Consider the following 9,379-nt stretch of genomic DNA (forward strand, 5'->3'; position numbering starts at 1 on the left):
GCGTTGGGTTTTTAATATCTTCTTTAATTCTCACAATGCCTCTGGGACATAGGTACTACCTTTATCTTTATTTTACAGATGTGGAATTGGCAGCTCAGGATAGGAATTTGACTTGCCCAAGGTCACACAGCAAGCAAGGAGCAGAAAAGGGTGACTTTATTCATTCATTCATTCATTTATTTATTTATGGTTCTATTTATTTATTTATTTGACAGAGAGAGGCACAGCGAGAGAGGGAACACAAGCAGGGGGAGTGGGAGAGGGAGAAGCAGGCTTCCTGCGGAGCGGGGAACCATATGCGGGGCTCGATCCCAGGACCCTGGGATCATGACCTGAGCCGAAGGCAGACGCTTCACGACTGAGCCACCCAGGCGCCCGGAAAAGCGTGACTTTAAAGCTCACATTTAAAGGTCTGTTCTCTGATACTTGAATATAGGTTAGCATTGCTCCTGCCTAAAGTGCTGGTAGCATATACAGCAGGTGATCGAGTTAGAGGGGTAAAAGGCTACATGTGCTCATTTTACATGTACAGCACCTCTACCATGAGCCAGTCACTGAATGAGAGATGCTGAAGATGTAGAAATGGATGAGATTTATTCCCTGCTTTTAGGGACCTCCCAGCCTGTAAGGGATGGCAGAAGTGTAAGTAGTAATTAACAGCCAAGTATGATGAGTCTTGAGATGGGGATTAGAAGGAGGCTTTGGGAACCTACAGGAGGACCCCAGCCAAGACTTTGAGAATGGTGGCCAGGACAGGCTTCTAGGAGGAAGCAGAGACCTAAAAGCATAGGAGTTGGCTGAGTCAGAGAGAAGATACACCGGCCAGAGGGAACAGAGTGTATAAAAGCCTAGAAGCTAGTGAAGATCAGTACAAAAATGGTGTGACTAGAATGGGGCAGTCAGGCTGGAGATCCTGACGTCTGTTAAGGATGTGAGGTGGGAAGTGTGTCTCCATCTCTTGTACTTTGAGTCACCTAGGTTCCTTCCTGGGAGGCAACCACTGTTTCTTACGCATTCTAGAGATACTGTGTTCATTTACAAGTATGTACATTAATATTCCTGTGCTCCTTCCCCTGCAGATTAAAGTGTAGCATACTATAGATAGTATTGGGCACTTTGCTTCCTTGTTTTTGTCATGTATGGATACAGCCTTACTTTCTAACAGTTGCATTTTATCCCATTGCATGGATGTACCACGACTTATTTAACTAGTCCCCTTGTGATGACATTTAAATCTTTTCCATTCCTTTGCTGTTAGAAACACTGTGGCATTGAATAGCGTTACACATGGGTCATTTTGTACATGTAAGACTGTCTGGAAGATAAATATCTTAGGAATGGAGCGGCTTGGTCAAAGGGTTTGTGTGTTTGTAATTTTGATGGAAAGTGGCAAATTGCCCTCTATAAAGGTTGTGCTCTTTTCCATCCCCCAGCTATGTGTGACAGGGTCTGGGTAGAAAGTTTGAAGACCGTAATTCGAGATTCTTGGAGGGTAGGAGTCACTGATCAGACATATGGTGCCCCATGTTAGATACTTTCCATTTGAAGGAACTCAAAGGAAGATGCTCTCAGATAGTAAGTGGTTTCCATAGTAGTGGGAGGCAACGTAGCAAGGCGGCTAGGAACACGGGCCTTATGGTCATATAGACCTTCATTTGAGTCCTGACTCTGTTGCTTAGGTGGGAGCTTAGGTAAGTTCCTCAGCCTCTCTGTGTCTATTTCCTCATCTCTGAGTGGGGGTAATAGTACTGTCTGTTGTCTTTTTGCTGAGGATTGCTGTAAAGATTTAATGCTCTTGAAACTATTGCTGGCACAAGGTGCTTCTTTGTTACTTTGTCACACCATCTCATCTCATGTCTACCACCCCTTTGTTTTGAAAACTACCTGGATTTGTATCTTACCTCTGGCACTCCTTGGTGTGATCTTGGGCAAGTTGCCGCAGTTTTTTTGTTTTTGTTTTTGTTTTGTTTTTACTTGTAAAATAGGGATAATGTTATCTTCTTCTTGGGTTTTTGTTTATTAAATGTATTAATACACTGGAAGTACTTATAGCATTGCCCTGTATGTGTTCAATAAATGTTGGTGATACCTGTTATTCTTTTGCAGACTTTGGGCTTTGATTTAGTGCCATGCATCCTTTGCAGTGTGTCCTGCAAACACAGAGGTGGGGGCCCTTGGCTTCTGTGTCCTGGCTGCTGCTCAGGACCTGCAGGGCACATAGTAGTGTCCCCAGCACTGCATGTCCCAGTTCAGAGAGGCAGCAGGAAGATGGAGTTCGGAAGGATTTCAGCTCTAGGCTGGCCAGTGGGCCGACTTTTCAGCATTTTTTAAGAAGTGCTTCAGCTCCTCAAGAGAAACCAGACATGGAGGACCCACCCCCCTATCTTACAGTGGATGAACTTTTAGGGAGGCAAAGAAAAGGTTGGTTTTACTTTTCTTCTTTCTTCAGACTTCCTGCTTTGTTCCTTTCCAGCATCCACAGCCTGATTCATAATTATTCTTTTATTGCAGACCCAGCTTTGGAAGGTTAATAGTGTGGGAAGCCTGCTAGGTTATGGAATTGTCAGACTTCATCAAGTAACATTAATATAAAGAAACTTGTGGGCGCCTGGCTGGCTCAGTCCGTGGAGTGTGCAACTCTTGATCTCAGGGTTGTGAGTTCGAGCCCCATGTTGGGTGTAGAGATTACTTAAAAATAAAATATTAAAAAAAAAAAAAAGAAACTTGGGGTGCCTGGGTGGCTCAGGCAGTTAAGTGTCTGACTTTGGCTCAGTTCATGATCTCAGGGTCCTGAGATCAAGCCCGGTGTCAGGCTCTTTTTTTTAAAGATTTTATTTATTTGTCAGAGAGAGAGAGACAGAGCACAAGCAGGGGGAGAGGCAGGCAGAGGCAGAGGGAGAAGCAGGCTCCCCGCTGAGCAAGGAGCCCGATGTGGGACTTGATCCCAGGACCCCGGGACCATGACCTGAGCTGAAGGCAGCCGCTTAACTGACTGAGCCACCCAGGCGTGCCCCGGCGTCAGGCTCTTTGCTCAGCGGGGAGTTTGCTTCTCCCTCTCCCTCTGCCCCTTCCCCACTTGTGCATGCTTGTATCCTCTCTCTCTCAAACAAATAAATAAAATTAAAAAAAAAAAGAAACTTGTATTTTTGGTCCATGTGACTAGGGTGGGTAGAAGTCCTGGGGAGTCTTCTCTTTGGTTATCTTTGGAAACCCTATAATCTCTGTTCTAATTTGTAGATCATCTTAAATCATAAGACAGCTTTCACAATTGGTGATGTAGAAATTCATCCTTGGGCGCCTGGGTGGCTCAGTTGTTAAGCGTCTGCCTTTGGCTCGGGTCATGATCTCAGGGTCCTGGGATCGAGTCCCGCATCGGGCTCCCTGCTCCTTGGGAGCCTGCTTCTCCCTCTGCCTCTCTCTCTCTCTCTGTCTCTAATGAATAAATAAATAAAATCTTAAAAAAAAAAAAAAAAAGAAATTCATTCTTTATGCTTTTTTTTTTTTAAAAGATTTTATTTATTTGAGAGAGAGAAAGCACATGAGAGGGGGGAGGGTCAGAGGGAGAAGCAGACTCCCTGCCAAGCAGGGAGCCCGACGCGGGACTCGATCCAGGGACTCCAGGATCATGACCTGAGCCAAAGGCAGTCGCTTAACCAACTGAGCCACCCAGGTACCCCTCATTCTTTATGCTTAAACAGATTTTTTTTCTTCTTTTTTCTTTTTTTTAATTTTTTAAAAAGATTTTATTTATTTGTCAGAGAGAGAGAGTGCGAGCGAGCACAAGCAGGGGGGAGTGGCAGGCAGAAGGAGAAGCAGGCTCCCTGCTGAACAAGGAGCCTGATGGCCGGGCTTGATCCCAGGACTCCGGGATCATGACCTGAGCCAAAGGCAGACGCTTAACCGACTGAGCCACCCAGGCATCCTCTTTTTTAAATTCTTTTTTTTAATAGTCTATTTATTTATTTGAGAGAGAGCACGAGAGAGAGCAGAGAACACAAGTGTGAGGGGGGAGAGGGGCAGAGGGAGAGGGAGAAACAGGCTCCCCACTGAGCAGGGAGTCCGATGTGGGGCTCCATCCCAGGCTCCATTCCAGGACCCCGAGACTATGACCCGCATGGAAGGTGAACACTTAACTGACTGAGCCACCCAGGCGCCCCTCTTTTTTTTTTTTTTTTTAAAGGTTTATTTATTTATTAGAGCATATGCATGTGCATGTGAGCTGGTGGAGGGGCAGAGGGAGAGAATCTTTAAGCAGACTCCCTGCTGAGTGTAGAGCCCCTTGCAGGGCTCCATTTCATGACCCTGAAATCATGACCTGAGCCCAAATCAAGAGTTGGATTGCTTAACCCGCTGAGCCACCCAGGTGCCCCTTTGTAATTAAATTTTTAAAAATTGGTATAAAATACTGCATTGTGCTGTACTATGAGGTACATGTCCCCTCTAGTTGGACATTAAATTGTTTCAAAAGTTTTATAAGTAATGCTATAATACGTATCTTCACATATACACACACACATATACGTAACCACTGAGCCACCCAGGCGCCCCTTGGTGTTTTTATTTTTAGACAAGGAAAGTGAGCCAAGGAAGGTTTAAGAATACCCTGATGTTTCTTTTTTTTATAAATTACTGCTGTTTTATGTTGGTTTTCATAGGATTTTTTGTCATTAAATTTTAACTTCATTTGGACTTTATTTGGGTCTGTTGATTAAAATGTGTTGGAGAGGAGTTGATGTAGGAATTTAGTTTCAAAGGGCTTGCCAGAGTATGAAATTGATGTTCTTAAAACTTCATGCAGATGTGTTTTACATCATAATACAGCCATGCTTTCTTTCTTTTTTTTTTAAAGATTGTATGTATTTATTTAATTGAGAGAGAGAGACACACACAGCGAGAGAGGGAACACAAGCAGGGGGAGTGGGAGAGGGAGAAGCAGGCTTCCCGCTGAGCAGGGAACCCGATGCGGGGCTCGATCCCAGGACCCTGGGATCATGACCTGAGCCGAAGGCAGTCGCTTAACCCACTGAGCCACCCAGGCGCCCCTCTTTCTTTTTTTTTAAGATTTTATTTTTAGGGGCACCTGGGTGGCTCAGTGGGTTAAGCGACTGCCTTCGGCTCAGGTCATGATCCCACGGCCCTGGGATCGAGCTCCACATTGGGCTCTCTGCTCACGGGGAGTCTGCCTCTCCCTCTCCCCCTGCCTGCCTCTCTGCCTACTTGTGCTCTCTTTCTCTGTCAAATAAATAAATAAAATCTTAAAAAAAAAAAAAAGATTTTATTTTTAAGTAATCTCTGTGCCCAGCATGGGGCTTGAACTTAAAATCTGGAGATCAAGAGTTGCATGCTCTACCAACTGAGCCAGCTAGGCCCCCCAGTGCTTGCTTTCATTTAATATGTTTGTTTGAAGTTACTGTAGGAAGTTACCTCATTTTTATTTTATGGCTTTGTGTACCCTCTGGCCACTGCTGCTCCCTTCAGAGGTCGGAGAACCTCTTTGTGAGAAGGAGGGGTGTAATGTGTGGATTTAAATTTTCCCCCCAAGTTGATAATCAACACTATCAGCTAGTCCTCCCTTTTCTAATTGTTTTTATAACACATCGCGTTGATTCTCAGGTGCATGTTTCTCCTGTATTTTATTTTATTTGTTTTTTTAAAAGATTTTATTTATTTATTTGACAGAGAGAGACACAGCGAGAGAGGGAACACAAGCAGGGGGAGTGGGAGAGGGAGAAGCAGGTTTCCCTCGGAGCAGGGAACCCGATGCGGGGCTCGATCCCAGGACCCTGTGATCACGACCTGAGCCGAAGGCAAACGCTTAATGACTGAGCCACCCAGGCGCCCCTCTCCTGTTTTTTAAATGATATGGCCTATAATTATGTATGTGTATAATGTAGTATTTCTTTTGTTCTGAAAGGCTGTCATTAATTTGGGGGTAGACCTGGAACTTAATGGTGTCTTAGAATTGAGGCAACAGGGGATTTTTTTTTTTTTTAAAGATTTTTTTTTTTTTATTTATTTGACACAGAGAGACAGTGAGAGAGGGAACACAGCAGGGGGAGTGGGAGAGGGAGAAGCAGGCTTCCCGCTGAGCAAGGAGCCCGATGTGGGGCTCGATCCCAGGACCCTGGGATCATGACCTGAGCCAAAGGCAGACGCTTAACGACTGAGCCACCCAGGCGCCCCAAGGCAACAGGGGATTTAGTGGATAACCAGTTGCCTCAGGTGTTTCTAGGGCATTTGGGAAGGAGACCTTTTGAGACATGTGGCCCCTTTTAGTCTGCCTACTGTGGAATCCCCCTCTCATTGCAGTCTATCTGGAGACCTACGGCTGCCAGATGAATGTGAATGACACAGAGATAGCCTGGTCTGTCTTACAGAAGAGTGGCTACTTGCGGACCAGGAACCTCCAAGAGGTACATGCATTTTCTGCTTCTATTGTTTTTTGGGCCTGGGTGAGACTCTGCATTTGTGCCAGTTTTTAGATGCAGCTTCAGAAATAGGGTATGGCCGGGGCGCCTGGGTGGCTCAGTTGGTTAAGCGACTGCCTTCGGTTCAGGTCATGATCCTGGAGTCCCGGGATCGAGTCCCGCATCGGGCTCCCTGCTCGGCAGGGAGTCTGTTTCTCCCTCTGACCCTCCTCCCTCTCATTCTCTCTGTCTCTCATTCTCTCTCTCTCTCAAATAAATAAATAAAATCTTTAAAAAAAAGAAATAGGGTATGGCCTGGTGAGAGTGAGTTCCCTTGAGTAAAGTGTGTAGCATGGAACTAAGGTGAATTTTTGTTCCAGTTATTTTTGAAACTTTTATGGTGGTGCTCACTTTTAGGCAAGGAACTAAGTTAAAAATGGCCTGGGAGGTGGAGGGGAATGGGGAGCTAGTGTTTAATGGGTACAGAGTTTTAATTGGGGAACATGAAATGGTTCTGGAGCTTGAGGGTGGTGATGGTTGCATAATGTGAATGTACTTAATGCTACTGAACTGTACACTTAAAAATGGTTAAAATGGTAAGTTTTATGTTATGTATGTTTTACCAGAGTAATAAAAAAAGGGCAATGGATAGTGATTCTACAAGGCAGATTTCAAAGATCATAATTTTCCCTTGCTTTCCACTCAGGCTGATGTGATCCTCCTTGTCACATGTTCTATCAGGTGAGAGTTTGTTCTTTACCTAGAGAGTGAATATATTTAATGCCAGAGTTAACAGTGCCAGGCTGGCGGACCTGTGGAGATGAGTCAGTGGACTTGTGATTTTTACAACAGTGGAGATAGCAATGATAGAACTCGGTTGATGTTTGCTGAGCATGGACTGTGTATCAGGTCCTGTGCTGAGCACTACATATGCACTAACTAATTTAATTCTCACAACAACCGTATGAGATAGGTGCTGTGATCAAACCTGTTTTATAGATGAGGAAACCGAGGGTATGCTGAGGCACCCAACTTTTCCCAAGGTTTCTCTTGCAGGTAATGGCACGTTTATGATGTAATTCACATCATAAGGGTTAGGGTGCAGTGGCATCCATCAGAAGTGAACATACTATTTCTTACTTTGTTTCTGTGTACAAGGCATGTTAGTGTTAATGTTTTCCTTGGTGTTAATATAATCCAACATTTTTGTTTGGAGTGTTTCTGCTATAAGACACTGAACTACATGGCTTTGGAACATTCAGAAATGAATCTTCCTTGGAACGTGGCTCTAAGGAGCTTGGTCTGATATGGGAACTAAGGCAGACACACAAATAGCTCTAACATCTGGCAGAAAGCACTATGTAAAAAATCAAACAATAAAAGAGAAGTTGCTAATTACAGGCAAAAGTATAGTTAAAGTGATAGGGAAGTTAAAGGGTGGGCAAACTCTCTACGAGGCTTTGTGAAGTAGATTGTTTCTGAGTTTGACTCAAAGGCTTGTCAGGTTTGGACGTATGCAGGAAGGGTGAATTACAGCAAGTGGTGCTTCTTTAGTTGGCTCCCTGCCTATCTTCCCTTAACCTAAAAGATAGATATTCATTTAAAGGGTTGAAGTTTGTTTTTATTTTATTTCCATTGTCCTACTCTTTTAGTTTGTGCTCCAGTTTATTTTCAGGTTCAGTTCTACCTCTTTTGATCTTTATAGGGAGAAGGCTGAGCAGACCATCTGGAATCGTTTACATCAGCTTAAAGCTCTGAAGACGAAACGGCTCCGCTCCCAAGTACCTCTGAGGATTGGGATTCTAGGTATCTGGTAATTTGCAGGTTTTGTGTTTTCACACTTGGGAAACCCTTAGAGGCTAGATTCCCAGTGTTTGAAGAATTGTTATACACCTCATGTAACTCTTGTATTTGATGTCAGAGGCTGTAAGACTAAATGAGATAAAGCTAATAAAAGGGCTTTTCATAGTGCCTTGTAGTAATAGGTACTCAGAAAGTGGCCGATCCTGGGCGCCTGGGTGGCTCAGTTGGTTGGGCGACTGCCTTCGGCTCAGGTCATGATCCCGGAGTCCCGGGATCGGGTCCCGCATCGGGCTCCCTGCTCGGCGGGGAGTCTGCTTCTCCCTCTGACCCTCCCCGACTCATGTACTCTGTCTCTCTCTCTCTCTCTCGTTCTCGCTCTCTCAAAATAAATAAATAAATCTTTAAAAAAAAAAAAAAAAAGAAAGTGGCCTATCCTTTCTAGAGTCTAATGTGGCTTATGGCAGCATAGAGTTATGGATAGGAGAGAGTTTGGAGTCTGAAAGAACAGCATGAATTTATAGCATAGGCATTTTTCATCTTGACTCCTAATGTATGCCCAAGTGAAGATCTAGATCTGCACTGACCAGTATGGTAGCCACTAGTCACATGTGTTTATTTAAATTTAACTAAAATTAGGGACCCCTGGTTGGCTCAGTCGGTGGAGCAAGCAACTCTTGATCTCGGGATTGTGAGTTACAGTCTCATGTTGGGTGTAGAGATTACTTAAAAAAAAAAAAATCTTAAAAAAATAAATTTAAGGGGCGCCTGGGTGGCTTGGGTGGTTAAGCGTCTGCCTTCGGCTCAGGTCATAATCCCGGAGTCCTGGGATCGAGGCCTGCATTGTGCTCCCTGCTTAGCAGGGAGTCTGCTTCTCCCTCTGCCCCTCACTCCACTCATGCTCTCTCAGTCTGTCTCTCTCTAAAATAAATAAATAAAATCTTAAAAAAAAATAAATTTAAGTAAAATTAAATAATACTAAAAATTCCCTTCTTCATTCTCACTAGCCACCTATTGACTGCTCAGTAGCCACACTTGACTAGTGGCTATTAGTTTGGACAGCACAGATAAAGAACATTTCCATTATCTTAGAAAGTTCTGTTGGATAGCTCTGATCTAGATAGCTGGGAAGCATGTTTCAAAAATGAATATTCTGTACCCTTTTGGTCCCA

The 9,379-nt window shown here is 44.2% G+C and overlaps 1 protein-coding gene across 3 annotated transcripts in view; it reads left to right on the top strand.

Moving 5' to 3' along the window:
* The first annotated feature begins 92 nt into the window (after positions 1 to 92).
* The window catches only part of CDK5RAP1 (CDK5RAP1 mitochondrial tRNA methylthiotransferase), a 105,516-nt gene continuing 96,229 nt past the window's right edge, over positions 93 to 9,379 (top strand). Inside the window, exons 1-5 of one of the 3 annotated variants that reach the window (XM_081832989.1) lie at positions 93 to 150; positions 2,107 to 2,421; positions 6,310 to 6,413; positions 7,114 to 7,148; positions 8,113 to 8,213. In XM_081832989.1, the coding sequence (XP_081689115.1) occupies positions 2,130 to 2,421; positions 6,310 to 6,413; positions 7,114 to 7,148; positions 8,113 to 8,213 (532 nt within the window). In that variant the 5' untranslated portion in view covers positions 93 to 150; positions 2,107 to 2,129. Of the gene's footprint in view, positions 151 to 211; positions 411 to 2,106; positions 2,422 to 6,309; positions 6,414 to 7,113; positions 7,149 to 8,112; positions 8,214 to 9,379 lie in introns of those variants that run through there. The other 2 variants (XM_081832990.1, XM_006727490.3) reach the window with 2 other exon arrangements.

Source organism: Leptonychotes weddellii, chromosome 10 (assembly GCF_054177405.1).
Source record: "Leptonychotes weddellii isolate Sample4059 chromosome 10, ASM5417740v2, whole genome shotgun sequence".
Taxonomy (NCBI): Eukaryota; Metazoa; Chordata; class Mammalia; order Carnivora; family Phocidae; genus Leptonychotes; species Leptonychotes weddellii.